Source organism: Podarcis melisellensis (assembly GCF_964234715.1).
Source record: "Podarcis melisellensis genome assembly, chromosome: 9".
Classification (NCBI taxonomy): domain Eukaryota; kingdom Metazoa; phylum Chordata; class Lepidosauria; order Squamata; family Lacertidae; genus Podarcis; species Podarcis melisellensis.
Genome location: NC_138541.1, coordinates 23288929 through 23314246, shown reverse-complemented (window position 1 = coordinate 23314246; position 25318 = coordinate 23288929). Strand labels below are relative to the sequence as shown.

General features: G+C 42.4%; 1 protein-coding gene across 1 annotated transcript in view; it reads left to right on the top strand.

Annotated features, from left to right (window-relative positions):
• The window catches only part of PAPSS1 (3'-phosphoadenosine 5'-phosphosulfate synthase 1), a 47217-nt gene that overhangs the window by 8683 nt on the left and 13216 nt on the right, over window positions 1-25318 (top strand). The window contains exons 2-9 of the mRNA XM_081924984.1: window positions 963-1077; window positions 3302-3537; window positions 5845-5983; window positions 6886-7004; window positions 16616-16729; window positions 17420-17531; window positions 20209-20414; window positions 22518-22653. Of these exons, the coding sequence (XP_081781110.1) occupies window positions 963-1077; window positions 3302-3537; window positions 5845-5983; window positions 6886-7004; window positions 16616-16729; window positions 17420-17531; window positions 20209-20414; window positions 22518-22653 (1177 nt within the window). The remainder of the gene's footprint in view (window positions 1-962; window positions 1078-3301; window positions 3538-5844; window positions 5984-6885; window positions 7005-16615; window positions 16730-17419; window positions 17532-20208; window positions 20415-22517; window positions 22654-25318) is intronic.

Here is a 25318-nt window from a genome sequence, read left to right as displayed (position 1 = left end):
GATAAAACATATGAATCACTTTGACCTAGGGCTATACAGACACTATTTAGTAAGCATAGAAGCTGGATAGTTAGTTTTGCCAACTAAAGGGGGTCATGGTAGTATCTTCGTAGCCAGAAGAGTTGAAGTTTGTCATCCTTGGAGCAGTAGCTGCCAGATTCTTGAGTGATCTGAGAGCATCCTGCTGAATTTTGAACTGCCTGCTTACTCCCCTCCTTTCTTAGAACTCTTATCAGCAGGAAGTTGTGCAAAATAGGTCTCTCCCAGTCCTGGGATGCTACAGAACTGGTGTGCTTTTCAATACCCTGTCTTATGAGGAAGGCAGAACTGCCTGTGTCCCCTTCTTGGTCTTAACCAGCCTTCGCCAGGTGGATGCCCACCAGATGTTTTGGACTAAAACTCCCATCAGGCCCTGCCAGCTGCAGCCCCAACAACATCAAGAAGGCACCACCTTGGCAAACACAAATTTTGCTACAAGGAGCTGTGGAAGGCAGCCATCCCAACATGGCTACACAGTTAGTTGTCCCTTCCTTGCATCAAAATGGATCTTGTGCCTTTTTAGTGGCCCTGTTAGAAATCATGAAGAAGTTTTCAAATCTCTGTGCAATTTATTGAGCCTAGAGTTCAGTGTGCTTGTTCAATTGAGCCTAGAGTTCAGTGTCGGTGGTTCTAAAATGTGATGGTGAAGTGCCCTGAAACGATGGACAATATCAATAAGTAGCATAAAAGCATTTTGAAACTCCAGTAGCCCAAAGAGGATTATCTTCTACTTTTGACATACTGCTGCATTATTTTACATCCTTGAGGAAAATGTCACAGAACTCCACATTTATTTATTTTTTGATCGCACGGCATTCTGTTAATAGCTCTCGTTTGTGCCAGTTTGCTTTAATATGTTACCTGGATTGTCGAAAATTGATTATTTAAGGAACTGAAGAACTTTACCTGTTTCTTTCTTTCAGGGAATGCAGAGAGCTACCAATGTCACCTATCAAGCGCACCATGTCAGCCGCAACAAGAGGGGTCAGGTAGTAGGGACCAGAAGTGGCTTTCGGGGCTGCACAGTCTGGCTAACAGGTACAATATTGCTGCCCGTAGGTTTGCTCTGTTTTAGTGTGTTTTTTGCTCTCTTGCCATTATAAAGTGATGGCAGCGGAAGGAGGTACCAGCTAAAGATTTCCCCAGTAGCTCTTGCAGCAGCACAGAATTGCAAATTGACTACACTGGGACCTCGGGTTACAAACACTTCAGGTTACAGACTCCGCTAACCCGGAAGTAGTACCTCGGGTTAAGAACTTTACCTCAGGATGAGAACAGAAATTGTGCAGCGGGAGGCCCTATTAGCTAAAGTGGTACCTCACGTTAAGAACGGTTTCAGTTTAAGAACGGACCTCTGGATGGAACGAATTAAGTTCTTAACCAGACGTACCATTGTACCTTTACAAGGATTCCCTTTTGCTATATTCACTGAACATTTGTTTGTATAATCCCATTGTATTTTCACAGAAGGCTGGGGTTAGTGTTGGCTCCCTCATGTTTTAGGCAAACAATATGAATATATATATATATATACACACACACACACACACACATATATACACATATATAATATATAATGTATAATATATAAAAGTTGCTTGGGAACATTTTAAACATTACAGTTTGGACTGAAGATTCATTCACTTGGAGAAGCAGGGATTTCCACCATCTTCCCTCTCAATCTGTAGCCGTTGCACCATATCCAGTCCGGAAGAGCCAGTGTGGCATAGTGGTTAGAGAGTGTTGGGCTAATGCCTGGGAGACAGGGGTTGTAATCCCCACTCAGCCATGAAGCTCACTCAGTGATCTTGGGCCAGTCACTTGTCTCTCAGCCTAATCTATCTCACAGGGTGGTTGTGAGGATAAAATGAGGAGAAGGAGAACCATTAATACCCCCTTTGAGCCTCATGGAGGAAAGGTTGTTAGCAATTTCACTCCTCCGATGCTGCAGATGAGATTGTTGTAAATCACATGCCTGTCTGGGACTACTCTTGGAAAGGAAGATAGTCTTATCTATTCTGCTGCGGGTACTATTACACTGTACTTTCACTTTTATTTCTTTCTGTTTGTTCTCTCGGAGCTGGAGAGAATGGACGCCATTATGCTTTTGTCTGTACATAGTGTATAAATATATAGATTAGCTCTACGGTGTCTCACTCTTCTTGCTGTGTTATGCCAGAAGATTAGTGTGCATTTATCATTATGATGTATGTCGCTAGAAGCACACTGGAAGAGAAGGGAGATGCCTTTTCCAGAGCTGCGCGTACCAGAGGATGCTCAGAGTTCCGGGGGCTTGCAGGCACCCCAGGGTGTTTTCCAACAAATAAAATAAATAAATTAATCCCCAAGGGAGGCGGGCTCCTTCTCAAAACCTAGCAACAGGTTCTAGAGTTGGGGAACACAGGGAAGACTTACCGTATTTTTCGTGTATAAGACGCCCCCTATTTTGGGGGACTCCAAATTAAGAAAACACCCCTCAGCGCTACCCATGTATAAGATGAGCTCCAATTTTAGACCTAATTTTTTTGGTTAAAAAACCTCCATTTCTTATACAAAGAAAAATATGGTAATTGCCTTAAGAGAATGAAAATTTGGATAGAAGGTTATGAATTTCCCATATGGACAGCCCTTTGGCACAGGGAAAAATGAAATTGGCACATATGCATGCATTTTTTGCAGTTTTGCTCACTGTCAAACTGGCACGTGCCTATGCAGTGAAATGGATGCAGGTACTTCTGCCACGTGGTGATGCATGCTGTTTGTTCACATTTTCCTGCACAGAGTGCTTTTGTCCTGTGTAGGAGATACGCAGCTTTTCAAGGCAGCTGATTTCTTGTTATCTTAGAGCAAACGTTTTGCTGATGAACTCTGAAAAAATAGGGAGTGTCAAGATGAGTACCCATTTGTCTAGATGGAAAGAGAGAGGGTAAAATTTTAGAGGGTAAATGTCTTTGTGCGACATTTTAAGAATGTTACGTTAATGTTAAGCCAAACACAGTTCCCCTCCCCCACCAAAGGATTTCAGGCATATACTGAAAAGCTGCTGGAGTTGTGAGGCCATAGGTGTAGTCCTAAGCATGCTAAACTTGGAAGTGTATCCCATTCATGTAGTTTATTTTGGAGTGAGCATGATTAATATTGCATTTCCACTCTCCTAAATATGATGAGCCAGGCATGATTTTTAAATGTCAGTCATCTATTGACTTTTATTGACCGGATCCTATGTTTTGGGGGGTTATTTTTTTCTTTAAAACTAATATAGGTTTGTCTGGAGCTGGGAAGACCACAGTTAGCATGGCACTGGAAGAATATCTAGTGTGCCATGGCATTCCATGCTATACTCTGGATGGTGACAACATCAGACAAGGCCTGAATAAGAATCTAGGATTCTCACCAGAAGACAGGGAAGAAAATGTCCGCCGGATTGCTGAGGTTGCCAAGTTGTTTGCAGATGCTGGCTTGGTGTGCATCACTAGTTTTATTTCTCCTTATGCCCAGGTGAGCACCCCATGTCCTCATTTTACACCGAAATTGTACTGCGGTGTTAACTATTTCAAGAATATGGTCAAATAATCCTTCCTTTGTTGACTATGTTAAATTCTGGCTGAGATTTAGGAGCCCCTTACACACATCAGAAATTGTATTTTTTCAGTGGGCGTTATATGCTCGTCTGAAGGGGTTTCTCAGTAATCAGAAATGCCCTCTAAGGGGTGTTTGAGAGGCCATGGTGAGGGCAAGCTTGGTGTACAGTCCTTTGTATCCTGTCCAGTAGATTCAGGTTACTATAAATTAAAAACAACTGAAATTAGTCTCAGTGGCGCTGTGGTCTAAACCACTGAGCCTAGGGCTTGCCGATTGGAAGGTCGGCGGTTCGAATTCCCGCAGCGGGGTGAGCTCCCGTTGTTTGGTCCCTGCTCCTGCCAACCTAGCAATTTGAAAGCATGTCAAAGTGCAAGTAGATAAATAGGTACCACTCCGGCGGGAAGGTAAACGACGTTGCCATGCGCTGCTCTGGTTCGCCAGAAGCGGCTTAGTCATGCTGGCCACATGACCCGGAAGCTGTCTGTGGACAAACACTGGCTCCCTCGGCCTATAGAGCAGGATGAGCGTGCAACCCCAGAGTCATTCGCGACTGGACTTAATGGTCAGGGGTCCCTTTACCTTTTTAATGCTATAGAACAGTGGTTCCCAATGAGCTAAGTACTGCAGATTCGCTGTTTTTCAAAAGCCAAGCTATGGCCCCCTCCTTTTGAAAATTTTAATATCTGTATGGTCGTTTTACTCATGTAAATGGCACCATGGACCCCCTGGATGGGTTATGCAGACCCCCTGGGACCCACAAATCACCAGTTGGGAACTGCTGCTATAGAAAGGAAGACCTGTGGTGCAATTTATTTGCAGATGTGTCAGTTGAGCTTACCAGAAGGTGTAGCTAAAAGCACTCAGGGTACTAGGTTCATAGCCTCCTAAGTGAGAATCACCTCCGAACAGCAAAATCGGCAACTCCTTTCCATTTTGCTTAATGCTCGCACTCTTACTCCAGGCAAAACTGGCTCACACCTTAGTAGATACTGGCAGGATGCAGGGTAGCTTCCCTTTAAGTCAGTTTTTTTTTTTCATTTTTGTAAACTACTTGTTTATTTAGAAGGCTTGGGGCAGGTGGACCTGCAAATGGTTAGGCAGGTAGTTAAAGGTAATACTGTGGAAGGGAAGCTAGCAACACCTCACATAGGCCTGGGAATGGTGCAAGATAAATCTGAAGCAAGTTTTCATTGTATTTCAAAACATAACCTTCGTCTTAGTAAGGTAGAATTTTTAAAACATAATTAGCATGGAGAAAATTGGCTTTTTAGAAAGAACAGTGAATACCATATATTCAGTAACAGAACAAGCCTGTGTTACTTTCTAAAGTCATTTTCAAACCATGAGTTACAAAGCAGGCTTTCTAAACTTTCATTTTTTTGAAAAACTTTTTCACACTTAACATTAAGCTGAGGTCCTTTGAAAATAAACTCAGTAGATTTCCAACTCCGACCCACATGTGAACTGGGGTCCTTTTTTCTGGCTCTCTGAGGCTCATTCACATAGTGCTAAATCTTGGTCTAACATTATGTGCAAACCAGCCTCTTGTGTTGCACTTTGGAAGTGCTGCGCTTGGAAAACGTCAGAAGTACAATTCAACTGCTGCTGATCCTCAGTCTCTATCTCTCATCTCTCTCCCATCCCAGCTCCATTTTTAGGAGTAGGGTGGGATGCTCACCACGGCAAGTGTGGCAAGTGTTTATGCTGGGCATATAAATATGCTACCTACTGTGCAAGTCTAAATCAATTACTCGTTTGGTGTGCGCTGAAGACCAGCAGTCATTCAAGCAGATACAACATTTGATAACATTTTCAGTTAGCTTGATACGTAAGCAGCCGCTGTGTCTAATCATGAGACTTTGTAATGCCTTAGTGTGTTTCATTCCTGCCCCCCTTCCGACATGATACCCCCATGTAGACATAGCACTGGTTCCCTGAAAATTGTGGTTTTGTAAATTGGGAGTCAGATTCACCATCTTCCATGTGCATCAGCACAGACTAGGTTTTCTCTTAAAAATGGTTTGAAAGCCCACTTCAAACTGATACTACACTCTACAGTGAGGATTTGTATTTGTTACTGATACTGAGAAGCAAGGTTACAAGGAAGCCTTCTTGTGTTAACCGTGACTTGCGTAGGTACACATTTCACTGAATCATTGTTTAACGTGTTACGTGGTGGAAAGTTTTATTTCTGCCATTGCTTTTCTCTTTGCTACTTCTCAGGACCGTAACAATGCAAGGCAAATTCACGAAGTGGCAAGCCTGCCTTTCTTTGAAGTATTTGTGGATGCTCCATTGTACGTTTGTGAGCAGAGAGATGTGAAAGGCCTCTACAAAAAAGCTCGTGCTGGAGAAATTAAAGGTGAGCTTTCATGCCAAAGTTCTTTTATGGTGTCCCAACTGGGGCTGTTGGGCTATTGCCTACTGTACGAATGAGCTAATGACAAATAAAATATAATGCAGGCCATCTGCTCTCTGTAATACTAGGGTACGGAAGAGTACCCATTTAACTGATTTCTTACTTTTATATCTTGCCTTGCTTTTTTAACATGGAGCCCAAGGTGGCATAAATGTAGTTCCCAAGTGGTCACCTACCCAGGTGCTGACCAGACACAGACCTGCTTAGCATCAGAAAAGTGGTGGTCTCATATGCTATGTCTAAGCATATATATGTGATAGAGACACAACCCAGTAACACTGCAAAGAATCCAAATGGAACCATACTTAGCTGTCGTAACTGTTACTCATTCTCCCTGAGAGCAAAATTATTGATTACTCTGGCTATTGTTTACTCTGGATACAAAGCTGCTTTTTAAAATCCAGTACCTTCTCTCAAACTGCACATGCCCAACAAGATATGCTGTCTAAGCATATATATAAGCAAAATATATATATATATATATATATATATATATATACACACACACACACACACACACACACACACATTGCCCAGAAGTGAAATAAAATTTGAAATTACTGATGTATCATCCTCCACAAGCTTTACTTGTAACTCATATTCCCTGTTCAAAAATGTGCTTATGACCTTGTCTTTATCCGCAAGAAGATTTACAGTGAGACAGAAGGACCCTCTTAGTTACAGTTCAATAATTATTTTGAGATGGACCAGTAAGGACCAGGAATGTTAGATGCAAGCAAGCTTTCCAAATAAGTAGCTGGAATAACATATTACAGCAGGAGAGTAGAAGACCCGTCTGAAAAGCAGCCTTGTCCTATGTTCTGTTTTTCTCCCCCCCCACTCAGGTTTTACTGGTATTGACTCAGAGTATGAGAAACCTGAAGCCCCTGAGCTGGTACTCAAAACGGATTCCTGTGATGTCAATGACTGCATTCAGCAAGTTGTGGAACTTCTGCAAGAGAGGGTATGGAGTCATGTAGTGCTGACTTGTAAACATCTTGTGAAGTTGCCAGCTTAATATTTGCTTCACATGTAAACGGGTTTATTGAAAAGTAGTGGGTGCTACATTTTGTCCCTTACTTGGTTAGATTCATTGATTTAAAAACTTCCAATGGAATGGCAATTCCTGTGTATTTTCCAAGAACAGGTAAAATGTGTCCCTCTCTTCAGAAGTGTGGTTTTGTTAATATGCAGGCATCTGCAGATCTGCTCAATGCAAACTTGCACCACTAATCAAGTTAAGTTTTGTTGCTTGTTGATATCCTTTTTGAGGGTGGAATTCATAATAGTGCTAAGAATATTGTCAAGCAAACATTTCTACTTGCCCAGTGGAGTGATCCCCACTTTCCTCCCTCATGTGCTTTGTTGGGGGGGGTTCTTCCCACTCTCCAAAAAGGGTTTAGTGGAGGGGTGGGGGAAGCCCTGAGGTGGTAGCGGAGGTCCTTGCATTTACTTCTGCTAGTGGAATGGGGTAGTTGAATCTGGTGAAATGCAACATTAGTCACATTTGAGTGTAAAACCCCTAAAACCAATGCAGCGGGTCTAATTCTATCGGGTGATATCCAACAATCTATATCTCGCATCGGTGAGCAAACAGTACTTCACCCACCTGACTTCAAATATTTCAGTCTTCGCAATGTGACAGGAAAAAGGGCAGCAAAAGATAAAACCGAGAGCTGCTTTCGCATTTAGTGCTTGAGCAAAGCTATTGTTGGACTGCCATGGTAAGAAGTGATGATCTTACACATTCGGCTTATGAAGCGATAACTGCAGTTACTTCATGAATAAATGGTATAATATGCGAACTGCAGCTTTTTTGGTTTTATTGTTACTGGGCTGACTTGCCCCTCTTGTAATTGGATCATTTGAGGGTGGAGGAGGAGTGCCTGTATTAAAGTGTCTGTAATAAACAAACAGCCAAGAGCTTTGCAAGAGGAAAAGTTGTTCCGTTCTGAAATAATGGTAATTCCCAAAAGGCAGGTTGTAGCTGCTACCGTGGGCTTCCAGCTGTGAGTGGCGCAGAGATCATAGTGGAATTGCTTGAATGAAGAGAAGTGGGGAATGAATATGCAGAGCATCAATAAAGAGAAACTTTACGGCAGCGCTCTTATTTTTGGGAACTCGCTTGCCCCCTTGTCTTAAATGGAAATGGACTGCCTGTTTTTTGTTCTTGTTTTGTAACACTGTGAGTGAATGAAAAGAAAAGAAAGGCATGTTGCTGTCCTTTTTTTGTATGTTTCTGCTACATTAATGCACATTAGCAAAATCACTTTTTTACTTTGTAAGTCATGGAGCGCTGTGAGATCATTATCACAGGAAGGAGAAAGCAATTTGGACTTGTATATGGCTGCTAAACCATAGTTTAAATGTGTTTGGCTGATCCATGTGGAGGCTCCCATTGGGTACCCAATGGAGATCCAACAGTAAACAGTGATTACTTTTCAACTTTTTGCAGTTTCTATATAAGCTGCCTTGAGTCCCAGTCTGGTAAATAACCACCACCTAGATAACTTCCTCAATAAGAGAGGGCAAACCCCCTGGTATGTTACTACTGTGAAAGCTATCTTACCTCCACTGTTGGAAGTGGTATGCTTCTGAATATCAGTTGCTGGTAATTCAGGAGGTGTGGTTGCACTTGGTCGCTAGTTGTGGACTTCCCATGGGTATCCTAAACAGGGTGTTGGACTAGATGGGCAACTTGCAGGTTATGTTCAACTTATTGGAGAATTTCAAAGGCATTTAAGAATTAACCCCCCCCCAAGTCAGTGAATTCACCTAAACTCTCAAACTGCTGGTATTCCTAGTACCACAGAGCCTAGGACTTGCCGATCAGAAAGTCGGTGGTTCAAATCCCCGCTACGGGGTGAGCTCCCATTGCTCAGTCCCTGCTCCTGCCAACCTAGCAGTTCGAAAGCACGTCAAAGTGTAAGTAGATAAATAGGTACTGCTGTGGCGGGAAGGTAAACGGCGTTTCCGTGCACTGCTCTGGTTCGCCAGAAGCGGCTTATTCATGCTGGCCACATGACCCAGAAGCTGTACGCCGGCTCCGTCAGCCAGTAAAGCGAGATGAGCGTCGCAGCCCCAGAGTCGTTCACAACTGGACCTAATGGTCAGGGGTCCCTTTACCTTTATACATGCATTAGCACTTCCATTTGATGCTGCTGAGTCAGGTTTCTGCTGACGCCACACTTGTTTTTTATTGAAATAAGTTTCATTTTGCACCATTTCGGCTCGAGAGCCAATGTGCCAATATGAAAGACTCCCTGTTTTTTCCTTTGTGCTTCTTAAAATGGGTTTTGACCTATGCGGCCATGATAGTTCTGCTTAGAGACTGCACATGTTCCATTTTGTTCCTCTTATTGCAATGGGAAGAAGATGACATCTTTTAAACTCCCCAGCAAGTATTGCAATTCAGACCCAAAGGAGAGAAAGCAGTCAGTTTTGAAAGTATGCTCCAACAAATGTTCTCAGCTGAGTTATAAACGTGCTTTTCCTTTGTTTTGTCACTCAAAATAAATGGTTAGGTAAAGTGTCTCATAATATTTTTCATTGCTGTTATGTCAGACTTGGGTGAAATATGGTCTCTCTGTAATTGATATACCTCCTAGGATGTAGCATCCTGGAACTTGCCATTTTTCATATGAGCATTGTTCACCTGGCTCCATCCACATAGAGCTCTAGCAGATTCCTCACCCAGCCAGCTGTCCAAAATGACTTGTGCTGAGCTGTGTGCATTCAAGTGAAATAGTTGGAAACTACTTTTCTTGGAGCCTTTTCAAAACCCTTCATAAACAGGTTGTCATTCAAATGGTAAACAAAAGAATTCAAAGCCTAGCATTACCAGAGATGGAAATAAGGAAATATTATGGGTGCTATTGGCCATGCTTGTTGGGAAGTTCAGCAACACCTGCCAATAAATGGTACATCGGGACACCAGGATACAGAAAATTGGAAACTTTCAGATGCCGCCTCCTTTCAGATAGGACATTCCCAGTTCTTTCTGAGGATGCTAGGAATTGAGTTTGGGACTTTCTACATGCTAAGTAGATGCTTTATCCCTGAGCTATAGCCTTAAAGTAAGAAACCGTGGCTCAGAAAGAGCAGTCAAACCAGAAAAGTTTTCTGCATTGCAACAGAAGTTAAAATATTTATGCCCCGAGACGCAAAATGTTTTACTCATGTGACCAAACAGAATCAGATCATTCTGGCTGTAAACCAACACAGACTGATACTATCGGTTTTAAGCATTTCTGTATTGTGGCCTTTGACTTCTTTTGGACACAGTTTGCAATGTGAAATGTACATGGCTGTTAAGGGACAGGCAACATCCTTGCTACGGAACAGATCCTTTGCAATTATTTATTTCAATTGATATCCCCCTTCCTTTCAAAGGAGCCCAAAGGAGATTGATTTAACTAAATCTAGGGCTTTGTTCGTGCAATGTCGTGCATGTCACCTGGTGTATATATAGTACAGCTAAGTTCATTATTCTAGTTACCTCTGTAATGTGCATTCTGTAATCTTCCTGTGGCTATGCACTTGATTCAGGCAGTGTTAGAATTTTGTTAGGTTCTGGATAGCTGTTAAAAAGAAGTTACCTCATGTTGCTGCATTCAGTTTTAGTGGGTGCAATAAACATCTTTTGATTCCTAGTCCTGAATAACGAATCAATTAATATTGACTTAACAGCTCATTAAAATGAATAATAATAATTTTATTATTTGCACCCCTTCCATCTGGCTGGGTTTCCCCAGCCACTCTGGGTGGCTTCCAGCAAAGATTAAAAATACATTAAAATAACATTATACATGGCATTGCAGCTATGTAGATAATAGAACACTATCTTTTTATGATGGGGTGGTTTTGCATTTTCTGACTAGTGATAAATGCATTGGTAAGTCCAACAATCGCAGTGAAATGTGGAACAAATGACTATGTTAAGATACATTTTAAAAGAAACTTGGAAACACATACACTAAGTAGAAGAATAGACGCATTGCCACCCTACCCTATGTACCTTCCCCAACCTCCAACTCTCCCCCCTTTTTTCTTCCCGACCTTATACTGCATGCAACACTAACGCCTCACAACAAATGAGACTGAGTTGTAGAAAACAAAACTTGAAAAAAGAGACAATGCACGTAATTCTTTTTGTAAGCTAAGACATCTTTAATAAAAGTTTTTGTTAAAAAAACACCTCTAGAGGGCTTCACCACTAGAGGGCTTCCAAACACCGCATTTTTCACTGAGCTGCATGTGACTCCTAAGGTTCTTGCCTCTGTTTTTAATCTAAAGCGATGTTTTAAAAGTTGTATCTGTATGTACCAGGAGCATTAGATTCACTAATGCTATAAATTACTTGAATGTCTAGCCTTTTCATGTAGTCATGGTTTAATGTTCTGAAATGTATTTTGTGCCCGTGCACAAGTCAAGCTTCTCAGCCCAAGTAGCGTTGAGATGCTGCTGGTGTTTGCATCTTGGGCTAACGGTGAAATGCAAGTATGTACGGTGATTGTGCCTTGTGTGTGTCACATTTATGGCAGTCAAGATAGTAGACTCTGCAGTAGTCACACAACATGACTTGATTCCCACGTTTGGAACAACTTCATTAAGTGTAAAAAAAAAAAAAAGCTTTAATAATTTGCTAAAATGCTTCCTAAAACGACTTGCCTCTATGCTTGTTCTTTTACTTTCAAAGCAGACGACGACGAAGGAGCTTTTAATATTATGTGGCTTTTAACAGAATGCTCATTCCTAGCAGTTTGATTGGAAACACTCTTTAACTAAAGCTATATTTTTTGTTTTAAAACAAGGCACACCACATATTTAGATGCAGTCTCTTATATCTGTCTTGCCCACAGGCTTTCTGGCTATATACTTTAAAATATAAACATTTAAAAATAGACTTGTAGTGTTCACAAATAAAACATATGCCCCATGTGAAAAACGACTGTGCAAATGAAGTCCTTTTATTACATTAAAAAACAAACACTGTTAAAATGCTTTGTTTCTAAAACTTTTGCCGATGACTATGTATTTCTGCAAAATAGCAGACAATATCTTTAAGGCCGCTTACTAATAGACTTTGGCCATTAGGCGTTATGAAGTAAAGAAAGTAGTATTAATTTCAAAATAGACATAGAGTCTAGCAATAAAATGATTCGACTTTGTTGTTAACTAAACGGGTTCCTTGTCTGTAAAGCCTGAGGGATATTTGTTCTCCGGAGCTCACTGACATCTTTTGTAGACACACTAAAAGCAAGAGATACTTGCATATCTGCAAGCACTGAAGAGTAAATGTGTAAATCGCTAATGCATGAATCTCAGCTGTGCTTGGATCTGCGTGCTCCAAAGTTCTTTTAATGACACCGATCTGGCTGTGACTGGGACTTGTGTTAACTGTGATTCATATCTATCTTGTTTTTGCAGTTACAATGGGGGTTCAGAACCAGTTTTAAGTGTCCAATCTGATCCTCATCATTATAGCTTATCCTAGCACTTTTTTTTTTTGCAAAGACTTACTATAGAAGTCTTATATTACTATAGAAACAGTGAAGATCACACAACTTACAACAATCTGATCTGATACAGAAATGGCATAATAAAAACATAACTTTGAAATGAACAACTTATATCAAATAAAGTAATATTCAGTAATCCATTGGGATTACAATAAAATAAAATTAAATATCAGCAAATAAACGAAAATTCACTCTTAATTGCAATAAATATTTTCTAAACTATAATAAATAAAAATAATAAGTTACAGTGCATAAAATAACACAGTACAACTTGAGAAGCAAAGACACACACTATCATCTATCTATCTATCTCCCTATCTCCCTGAACTCCAGATTGGGCTGGGAGAGAATCCCATCTGAAATCCTGGAGAGATGCAGCCTGTCGTTGTATTCTTGAATGGTCTGACTCAGTGTGAGGCATAATCCTGCATTTCTGCGGATGCAAACTTTTACACATTTAACCCGAGAGCAAGCCCCATAAACCTCCACTCTTGGTCTGTAGGTTCATATTTTTTCTTTAGTATTTTGGTGCAGATCCGTAGGATGCCACCCTATGATGTTAATTACAGAGATCTAGATTGTAGTGGTGGTGGTGTCAACAGCCCAGCCAAAAACAGTATGTGCTTCATCTGAGGCAGCTACCTCCTGGACTTTCCTGTTGGAAAGGCAGATGGTTTCGCCACTTTAGGACAGAGTTGTGTAGGGTCCCTCTGCCAAACAGTAGCCAAGGAAGACTCCTGCTGGCTTCTTCTGTGGGAAAGGATAGGGCAAGGAGAAGATTGCCAGCTTGGCTCCTCTGAAGTGAGGCAAACTAGACATTGCTATCCAGCTGATTGGAGCAACCCATGCTTACATCCTGCAGGAAGGCTTGTTGCTTGCCAAAGGTCTACACCACAGTCACCGGGGTCACTGAAAAAATATTAAAAGTTGGGTTCTTGGGAGTAAGGGCCCATGAAACAAGCATTTGTCCCCCCAAATGGACAACACACCATTTTAGAGCCCTTTAGAGACATTGAAACTGGCCTCAGTCACTGCTTTCTTCCTCAATCTTTTGCAGCCATTATTCTCAACAGTTATTTATAAAATAAAAACTAGTGGAACATACCACTACCATTGTAAAGTCAGCAACACTGCTTACCTTTGGGTCTGACAGTAGATTCCTTTCTGTGCAATATTATGTATGTTAAAGCTGCCCAGATGCTATGAACTGAAATCTGAGTGGCAGGTGTTTGCTTTCATTTTGTTAGTTTCTAAAATATTTTGGTAGATGCTCTTTGGATAATCAGTCAGTGTCTATATACAGCCCATCATCTTCCTTCTACAGCAATTGCTGTTTCCTTCGGGAAGGAATTAACATACAAATTTCTGAATGAGGTTCTCATCGAGCTGTTTTCTCAAACTATGCTAATTAGGTTTGGATAGAAGAATCCCCTGTGCATCTAGTTACTGAACCTTTTGACAGATTTCAAGCATATTGGTGTAGATGTTCCAGCCTTGTGAGGAATGGAAGAATTTAGGAGCAGACTTCGGTTTGTGTTAAGTCTTTTGAATGGCTGCCTTATTTTAAGACACCCTGCAGTATATTTTTCCAGATTCAGAATCGAAGCATGATAGACTTTCCTTTTTTTTAAGTGCACAGAACTTTTGGGTAGGGGGAGGGTGGGACAAAGAGGCTGCTTAAGCACCAATATTTTAACATGTTTTAAGTTACTTATAGCATTTGAACACGTCATTGGCGAGAAATTTAACTTTGTGGTGACTCTGTCACGTTCTTTTCCCACTCGAATGTTGTTCTGGTTGTCTGTGTCCTCCTCTGTGCTGTCTGGCAAATGTTGAACTGCACTGTTTTTTGGTTTTTTAATTCAAAATGTTCCAAACCAGGCACCACATTTGTATTGTCTTGTGCCATGCTTTTAAGTCTTAGCTGTGATGAGTTTGGGCCATCACACAGTAAGAAAGGGGAGGACAAATTTATCACTGTATAAGGTTTAGATTAGAAAGTGGATGGAGGACAAATAATTCTTAGTTCCTTTGTTGTCTCTCATGAAGTTGGAGGAGGAGGTACAAAGGGGAAGATGTATAGAGGCATGGTTCTGTCCATCAGTTAGGAGAACAAATGTCTCCCTGTGCAGAGTAAGCAGCAACAAAGGAAGTAAGGTAAAGGTAAAGGGACCCCTGACCATTAAGTCCAGTCGCGAATGACTCTGGGGTTGCACGCTCATCTTGCTCTATAGGCCGAGGGAGCCAGTGTTTGTCCGCAGACAGCTTCCCGGTCATGTGGCCAGCATGACTAAGCCGCTTCTGGCAAACCAGGGCAGCGCATGGCAACGCCGTTTACCTTCCCGCCAGAGCAGTACCTATTTATCTACTTGCACTTTGACGTGCTTTTGAACTGCTAAGTTGGCAGGAGCAGGGACCGAGTGACGGGAGCTCACCCCGTTGCAGGGATTCGAACCGCCGACCTTCTGATCGGCAAGCTCTAGGCTCTGTGGTTTAACCCACAGCGCCACCTGCGTCCCTAACAAAGGAAGTATGAGCCACCTATTCTTTTTTTCTATCCTAGTGTACATTGTTCCATCAGTTTTGTCAGTGGGATTGCTAGTGCAGGTTGATAACGCTGGGGGAGCAGATATAACTGGACAACTGCTTCTTTTTCTATCATTCATTCAAGGTAGGGTGCGCCTAGCTCTTCCCCTCTTCATTTTATACGCCCAACAGCCCTTCAAGGTAAGTTATGATGAGAGCGTGTGATTGGCCCAGAGTCACTCCATGAGCTTCGTGGCCGAATGAGAAGGGCTTTTTTTCTCGCCAGAACTCACCAGAACTCAGTTCCGGCACCACTCAGGTGGGCAACATTGCCATTGTAAGAGAACAAGGGAGGTGCCCATGGTGAGTTCCAGAATAATAATAATAATAATAATAATAATAATAATAATAATAATAATAATAAATTTTATTTATATCCCACCCTCCCCAGCTGAAGCCAGGCTCAGGGCGGCTAACAACAATAAAATAATACAACTTTCTAAAATCATTTCATTATAAAATTCAAATCAAATTGATGGCAACCATTGGGCTAGAGTTCTGTGAAGATTGCCAAAGGAGGGGGTCAGGCTGTGCCCTGGCCAAAGGCCTGGTGGAACAGCTCTGTCTTGCAGGCCCTGGGGAAAGATGTCAAGTCCCGCAGGGCCCTAGTCTCTTGTGACAGAGCGTTCCACCAGATCGGAGCCACAGCTTTAAAAGCCCTGGCTCTAGTTGAGGCCAGCCTAACCTCTCTGTGGCCTGGGACCTTCAAAATGTTTTTGTTTGAAGACCGTAAGTTCCTCTGTGGGACATACCAGGAGAGGCGGTCCTGTAGGTACGAGGGTCCCAGAACCTCTTTTTCTAGAAAAATAGCACTGCACATGAACATTTGGACACCGATCTCCCAGGTCTTAATCTCAACACTCTTAACCACCACCCTGGGGCTTGGATTAAGCATTAATAGGTCTGGTTGAATGGCCACTTTCACTGTAGGGATGGGCAATTGGTTTCCTACCTAGGCTCCCAATTCTAAGACAGCTTCTTTTTCCTCTGTATATAACTTGTTTCCATTTAACTAGGCCTCCCACTTATTTTTTCATCAGATTATTTACATTCTTGTGGAGAATGTAGGGTCGAGCCTTTCCTTGGTTGAGATGTCAGTTCAGCCTTTTTTGGCTATAAGGGAAGACAATGAGACCTCTGGGTATAGGGCGGTATATAAATTCAATAATAATAATAAAATGACCATGCAATCTAAACTAAATCTACTCAGAAGTAAGTCTTGTTGAATTCAAAGGGACTTAACTCTCAATTAACACCAGAATGTTTTAGAGCCGCTGCTGGATTTTTCAGGGATTTAAAAGATAAAAATGTTTCTGCAGATAACTTGAATGGCAAAAACACTTGCATAAATACAGGTTACAGCTAGTTTTAAAAGGCAGCAGGCTGCTGACCTGCACCACCACCATTTGATATGTAGTATGTAAAATAATAATATGAAATTTTAACAACTTTCACCTTTTTCTTTCAGGACATTGTACCAGTGGATGCCTCTTACGAGGTTAAGGAGCTGTATGTGCCTGAAAACAAACTTAAATTGGCCAAAACAGATGCAGAGTCTTTACCTGCCCTGGAAATAAATAAGGTAATATAGGTTTGCAAAGGCCACAAAAGTATTTTTACTTGTCCAGATAGAACCTGTGTTATTTGTGGCACATTGATCTTCCAGTCTGCAAAAGCTGTTTTGCCTTGGAGTCTTCTCTTGCTCACCCCTCGTGATTGGCTGAGTAGTTATTTGCAAGCTTGAGATAGCAGGAATTGGGGTCTGTTTCCATGATTCAATTTCAAGCTACAATTCTGATTGTTCTGCCTTTCAGCCATAGGTCTACTCCCCTGCCTCCCACCCAATGTGTCAGTGATTTGGGACAACTTGCCTTACTTTACGAAGTACCCTGTTGATATCACTGAACTGGCCTATTTCCCCTTTCTAACTAGTCTGCCACTGTCTCCAGTAATTCTTTTTTCTACAGCATCTGTATCACATCTGAGTAGCTGGTAGTTTAATATAATCACGTTTTTGAAGTCTTCAGAATGCTATGCATTTCCCTTTTTCCACTTTAGTTTACAGATTTATGCCTCTGTTTTGATTGGTTAGCTTCTCTTTCTGCAGTCCCGAATTTGACTGTTGACCCCTGTGGCATTCCTGCAACTTCATTGATCCCTTGTTTGTTAATGGCTACTTGTTTCTGTTTATCACTCTGAGCGGCTGCGTCAAGATGCAGTAAAGCAGTGATGGGGAATCTTTGGTCTAATACTATCAACTTTCCTGCTTTAGCTGGATATGCAGTGGGTACAAGTCCTGGCGGAGGGCTGGGCAACACCGCTGAATGGCTTTATGAGAGAGAGAGAATACCTGCAGTGCCTTCATTTTGACTGCCTGCTTGATGGTAAGACACCTTGAAATTTACATACAGCAGCACCAGATTATGTTGGTCATGTGGGCGGGCTGTGGATAATCATCTGGTTTAGCCTTTTAAAGACATAGTTTGTCACAGGTCCAGTAAAAAATTCAAAGTCAGCTTCATAAGCCACTTCAAACCATGAGTCATGAAGCTAGCCTATTAAAACTACCCATTGTTTGTTTTTAAACTAGAATCATTGGTTTGAATGTGATGCTAAGCTGAGATTCTTCGAAAGAATCTCAGCTGGGTGTGAGGAAAAGGGGAAAGCTTTGCCCAGACTTCTTGAGGCTTGTCCATGCATTGCAAAGCCATGTTTTTGCAAATGTGGCTGCTGGTAAAAAAAACCTCCTCCTCTCCAGGGTTTTTCCCAAGCAATAGGAGACTGTGCCTGCACTGGACTGATCTTTCCCCTGCCCTTTTCATTTCTCTCTGTGTTATGGGGCACCAGGGAGCAGGGCAGCTGGTTGCAACAGGAGGGAGAGACTCCCTGGATTCTTCAGCAGCCTGTCTCATCTGTTTCCTGGTCCCCCTCCTCTCCTGCCTCTCAGTCTGGTCTGCCTTCTGCCACAGTCTCTTCCTGCTCACTAAACACTGTTGCCCCTTCATCTCCTCCCCGTCAGTTTGCTCCCTCTTCTTTCTCTGACCTTACATCATTGTCCCACCACCAATCCCCTGGTTCTGAGCCTTGTTCCCCTAGGGGGTTCCCTTGGAGGTTTCCCAGCTGGTGCCCCCCACCTCTCCTCTGCATCCGGCCAGACCATGACATCACGTATGGTTGAAACCACATACGTGAAATTCATGTAAGATGCGTGCGCATACACACTCTCAACACACACAACTCCCTGTCACATGTAATATATATGCACATGCTTAAATATATTTATACACACAAACATATTTATTGATTTATTTTGTGGACTAGTAGGGACCAAAAAAAAGTCATCTAGATGTCATTGCTGAAAAAAAGAAGGAACCTGCCAGGAGTCCAAGGGTCATAGTGAGTTTCATAAAGGAGTGAGAAACATGTAAGAGAAGAGCTAATATGTCAAATGCATGGATAGCCATCTGCAAAACATTTACTCTACAAATATTATAACCTTGTATACTAAAATTTGTTTCTTTATTGGAAACAAATGTAGTTCTAAGAATTCCAGGTAATAGCTTCCCGCAAGCATAAAATCAACTGGCAATCGTTGAAGCTTGAAGTGATAAATGCAGAACGTTTCTTTGTAAGGAAATGGATATTTAAAACAAACCATGTATTGTTGTAGGATCGCCATGCATTGCAGCAGGCCGTTGGGTGTCAAATTCGCAAGACATAGACAAAAATGCCATGTTCCAGATTAATTTTGTAGGAACTCCCTATTAATATGTGCATAAGCTTTTTCAGCTTGAGCATAAGTTTTGTCAGTGTTACAGGAGGCTCATATTTTGGAGTGCTGTTCTTGTTATTAACATTGATTTATTAATTGCCTTCTAAGTCAGTGTTTCCCAAGCTTGGGTCTCCAGCTCTTTTTGGACTACAACTCCCCTAATCCCCATCTAGCAAGACCAGTGGTCAGGGATGATGGGAACTGTAGTCCAAAAACAGTTGGAGACCCAAACTTGGGAAACACTGTTCTAAGTGAAGGAGCCTGCCTGATGCCGGAAGGCAGTGTTTTCCAAAGTGTAGGAACTGCCACAATGAAAGAGCGATTTATTACAGAACAAATGCTATGTGGCCGTGCCAGTTCTGTGGATCCAAGTGGCTGAATGGGTATATATGTACTTTACCATAGTACTTTTGACATTTGAGAGATTATTGTATTATTCCTACTCATTTTTATGTGCGTCGCTAACCACCTTAGTAGAAGTAATACTGGAGAATGGATTGCATGTCAAGTAAGTGTGTCTGTGTTTATACCTACCCCTGCCAAAATGTGAACTTCCTTTTATTTGCTCAAAATGCTTCAGTGGGTGCTTCCAACTTTTCTGTGGCAGTTGGGTATCTCTTAGCTTCCAATCTTGAGGATCACCAGAAGGAAAGATGTGTCTCTTTGACCCAGGCATTAGTTATTTGCTTCAACTGCATGACAATAAGGCAATTTCAAGCCAATATGGCAGGGACAGTATTAAGAACAGTTGTGTGTGCCCTACTCAATTATGGAAGAGCTGGGACTTTGCTAAGTTTTTACTGTTAAGTTGGCAGGTTTTTCCACAAGGCAATCCTGGGTGTATCTGTGAATTGATGGCTTTGCAACTCTTCCAGAGAACCAGGAAGCATTGCAATGGCAGCCCAAATGCCGCATGTGTTTGGAGAGTGCAATTGCTATTTGCTTTGCAGTGAGAATGAATGTTAGAATGAGAGAGTCTTATGCAACTTGATTCCGTCTTCCAGCTCGGGGCAAGGGATCTCCCACTTGTACCCACAATAGTTTTGTTCCTTTGTGCCTTTACCTAGATACCAGTATGGAGAAGTAAAAAAATTATGCAAAGGATTCCTGAGACAGGCCTATACCTCAAGTGAACCCAAGGCTAGGTAGCCCTGCTATGCATTAGGAAAGGGCAGGCTCTCCGAACAGTAGGCTTTTAAGCATGTTTTTTTGCCAGGACACCTTGATGACTTTTCTGTTTAGATGACAACTACCATTGCGTTGTTGTTTCTTCTTTTTTCACCCTACAGGGGGAATCATTAACCTGTCAGTGCCTATAGTGTTGACAGCCACAAAGGAAGACAAGGAGAGACTAGATGGCTGCACAGCTTTTGCTCTGCTGTATGACGGTCGCCGTGTGGCTATTCTTCGCAACCCAGAGTTCTTCGAGCACCGGAAAGAGGAACGCTGTGCCCGGCAATGGGGGACAACGTGCAAGGACCACCCTTACATCAAGGTAGCCTTTTGCAAGGCTTGCTAACCTGAAGCCCTTAATGAAGTTCCATACAGAAGTGCAAGGAATAATCCGTATGCAAATCACAGCCCAGATTCCAATCTTCCCTAGCAAATTCTCTCTCCCTTTTGGTACATCCGACTGTTTGTGGACGCATTCTGTGGCCATTCAGAGCGTGGAAGCCTGTCTCGGATGATCGTGTGCGCATATATGGATAGATATGTGACAGAAACAGATTTAGGATGAACCCCGTAGTCTGCCAGGGAAGATCAGAGAGAATTTTGTCCTCTCCTGTGGTTTATAAATGTAGCCTTGTGTGCAAGAGACATAGAGGAAGCACACCAAAATGAATTACTCAGCAGCGATGACAGGAAAACAGCTGGCTGCTCTGCTTCAGGGCTTGGCTCAGCCGGATCAGAATATTTAGAGCCCAGTCTTCAAGTTAATGATTTTTTTTTAATGCTATGTTAATTGTTAAATGGCCCTAATTCAGGTCATAGTTCAAATTCTTAAATGGGGTAGAATGCCAGTTTTGCTGCAGGCATGCTTGGGCAAAAGTGGATTTTGTGGGGCTGGGTTGGAAAAAAACATTGTGAAGGCAGGGGTGGGGAGAGAACTGTCTTGCTCCATCTATGGGGCAGGTGGGGAACTGAGTTTGTCTCCCTCACCCCCCACCAACAGAACGAATGCTCTGCCCCAACCACTAGTTGCCTTAGGTCTGCGAAACACAATCTGGCCTCTGCTGTTGAAGAGTTTGGATTTGGATTTGATATCCTGCTTTATCACTACCCGAAGGAGTCTCAAAGAGGCTAACAATCTCCTTTCCCTTCCTCCCCCACAACAAACCCTCTGTGAGGTGAGTAAGGCTGAGAGACTTCAAGAAGTGTGGCTAGCCCAAGGTCACCCAGCAGCTGCATGTGGAGGAGTGGGGAAGCGAACCCGGTTCACCAGATTACGAGTCTTAACCACTACCCCACATTGGCCAGAGGAGCAACACTGTAGGATGACTTGCAGAACATGTAATCAAGGAAGGCAGAGAGAGTCTGGTGTAGTGGTTAGAGTGTCGCACTAGGACCTGAGAGAGCAGGGCTCAAATCCCCAATCTGTCATGAAGCTCACTTGGTGACTTTGGGCCAGTTGTTGCTTCTCATCCTAACCTACCTCGCAGGGTTGTTGTGGAGATGAAATGAGGAGGGGGAGAACCAGGTACACCACCTCGAGCTCCTTGGAGAAGAAAGTGGGATTTAAATGCAGTCAATAAATAAACAAACCACCAACAGTTTGGCCCCAAGTGGAGACAAAGGCCCGTTTCCAACTCACCATTTTGGTTATGGCATTGTCAAACTGATCCCCTTCCTCTGCATTTCTCCCACCCCACCCCCACCCCAATTCCCTTGTATATGTTTTCTTTTTAATTTGTGAGCTTTTTTTTTTAAAAAAAAGTGAGTTATTTTGGGGAAAGTTGGATGAAAATAAATATGTGAAGTATAGCTTGGCGTGATGGCGCCAGGCGCATATAGTAGCTCTGTTGCGAACTAGGTGAGGGCATCTACCTTAAGACTACCTTAAGTAGTCTTAAAGCGTCAACAGTGGCTCCTGATCAATTTCTGGGCCCAATTCAAGGTGCTTTTGAAAGCGCCATAATCCTGTTGGATCACTCAAAGGCATCTTGGTTCCAATAGTGGCCAGCTACTCCTGTTCCCAGCAAGTGGCCTTAAGTGGTATGCTGAGAGCCAGTGTGGTGTAGTGGTTAAGAGCGGTAGACTCATAATCTGGTGAACCGGGTTCGCGTCTCCGCTCCTCCACATGGAGCTCCTCATACTTCTCTGAAGTCTCTCAGCCTCACTCACCTCACAGAGTGTTTGTTGTGGGGGAGGAAGGGAAAGGAGAATGTTAGCAGCTTTGAGACTCCTTCAGGTAGTGATAAAGCGGGATATCAAATCCAAACTCTTCTTCTTCTTCTCTGATAGCGGAGCAGAATTCAGTCATTGTAACTATTGGCCATTGATAGCAGTGCCCAATCCCCAAATCTGAAATTCAGAATTTGCAAATTGCAGGAATAGTGTTGCATGCTGTTGAAACAACTCCCTTCCTTAAATTTCCTAGATGGTCATGGAACAAGGGGATTGGCTTGTGGGGGGTGATCTCCAAGTCCTTGATCGCATTTACTGGAATGATGGCCTTGACCAATACCGTCTCACACCTGCTGAACTAAAGCAGAAGTTCAAAGACATGAATGCTGGTAAGTTATTGCATGAAGAGGGGTGGTTTGAAAGAGAGCGAGAGACAGAGAAATTCATTTCCCGCTGCCCAGAAGCTTGCTAGCAATGTCTCTTTCAGCAAAGGGCAGCACAGTACCAGTGGGATTTTACTTTATTTTACTTTTTTGTTTTGAACAAAACACAATTTCTGTGATTGCAGTCCTAAAAAAGCAGTAGTGAAGGACTGTGGTCAAAGTAGTTCTGAAAGTGTTTGCTTGCCTTCCAAAAGTGATCAGCGGTGGTAACAACTTTTCAAACACCTTTGGTGATGTGTGCCCAAGTTTTGCTGCACCTTTTAAAAGACTGGCCAGGTAAATCCCAGTGTGTGGTGAATCCTATGATCTCTCTCAGTACTTCGACTGTTTTGCCTTTGTTGAATTGTCCTAGATTTTCTTGTGAAAGCAAAAAAAAAAAAAAGTTCTTGCAAAGGAACAAACCACATGTGTCTCACAGGGAACTCAGAGTGCGATGAAAGGTATTACAGTTTTTCTGAAAAATTAGTTTGGGGAATAGTTTTGCTAGCTTCACAGCCGAGTTGAGAAATCCTCAGCCTGTTAGGTTGTTTGTTTTGTTTTCCATTTTTGTGTTTCGTGTTAGAGAAATAAGGAACAGACCAAGCAGTAATAATCTGGCAGCTGATTGTTCTGTGCTGTTTTAGCTGGGGTAGCGAGAACAGCCTCCTGTACAGCTCTCAAAAGGGTGCTTGGGGGAAGGCGGCTGAAAACAGAGGCAGGGGAAAAATAAAAACCAATGTTCTTCTTTGAAATAACCAAGTTATAATAGGTAGGACCCCAAGCTTGAATTAATTCTGGCTTTAGATGGGAGAGAGGCGGGTTAAATCTCCATCGGTAAGGTTGACATTTAAGGATGAACTTTTTTCTTTGAATTTATTTTGGCCCTGAGTTATTTCTTTAATAGGGCAAAAGGGCATGGCAGCATATGTGATGGCGTTGTGCTTAAGGGTTGGGTTTTTGGAAGACAGTACTTTTAGAGTTACATAATTATAACTGGGAATTCATTCACCCGAGTTAGCTTTATTAAATATATTTCAGAGTCAGAATGCAGATATCTTATTTAAATCTCTCATTGCTTATCCACTGTTGGCCCGGTTTTGGAAAGACTTGGAAGGGGTATTCTTATCAAATTGGCTTAATGGAGCTTGGCCCGATGGAGAAATTGAATAACAAAATATGGTTAGCTCATGAACGAGACACAAGGACTCATTTACAACTGACTACATAAATAAGGGAAAAAAATCTGATTTTTTTTTGAGACATCCAGACTTTTTGTCATTGTTCTGTGTCTTTAGGCTGCTGATTTTGTATTCTTGTGCTGTATTTTCACAAGAATTTTTGTTAAGGGGTTTGTGTGTTAATTTTCCAAAAAGTCCATAAAGTTATTTTTTTAAAAAATAGAAATAAGTTTTGTCCATGTGTTTGCGGTGGGAAGGAACTTCTAGTAATGAGGAGTCATTCTAGAAAACATTCTCTGGAATATATTGGACCTAAAGTATTGCTACTGCACTGTTAGTTTTACTTAAATTGGTCAGCTCATTCAATCAGTTAGAGCTATGAGTAGACAGCTTGGGGTACTACAGATGTTCTTGGACTACAGCTCCCATGATCCTTCACCGCTGGCCATGCTGGCTGGGGCTGATGGGAAGTGGGGTCCCATCTGCATGGAATCTCATTAGCTGCCCCAAGCTAGAAGTTAGGTAATGAAATTTAAAACCTTCCATTGTCTTCAAAAGAAGCCACTTGACATTTACAGATCTTGAGTGGAAAACCAAACATAACACGAGAACTGAGCTGCTGCACTTTTCTGTAGTAAAAAATGAGCAATGAGTAGAAACAGGACTTGTTATACTTGGGTTAAGAAAACGGAGGCTCTAGTCCAGTGATAGCAGGTCATGTGGAAAGAGATTTCCATGCGTGGCAAAGTTGAAGTGGGAAAACTCTCTCTCTCTCTCTCCATTATGAAAGGGAGAAGCATCTTTTCTCTCCCCCCCCCCCCCGCTTCTCCCTATCTAGGGTCTGATTCTTTCCAGTTTTGATAACTTCTAAAACATGTTTAGGGCAAGGGGGAACTCGCTGCTCCTGTAGCAATGAGTATTTAATTTGGGTTTTTTTTTGTGACATGTCTATAATGCATACAAAAATTCCCTTGATTCAAGGGAATATGTTGATCGGCCAAGCCTCTTTTGATTCTTGGCTTTGCTACTCTTTTATTTTCATCCATTTATCTAATTGAGAGCTATTTAAATATCCCTGTCAGAGCTCTCATCGCTCAGTTCGCAGCATTGAGATATTACACGACCAGTGATGAGATGCGGCAGCCCTGTGCTGCTGGGCTGCCGTTTGAAGGATCCTTGGCGCCAAACGCAGGTGACAATAGCGCTGGCGAAATGTCATATGATTGTAGAAAATGCCAGGCAGCCAGCCACTGGCTGAGACTTTAAATATTCCCAATAGAAGTACAGCCCTGTGTAGTAGTGTTCATGGCAGCAACTTTGTTCTTTGATCTCTCAAATGCTTGGCACAGGCAAACGGACAGTTGTGTTGACGTATCTCTCTTCAGTCGTCTGGCAGGGTTCCTGTCCCCCACCCATTCCTCTCCCAGCTGCATTGGGAGCGAAGCCTTTCTGCA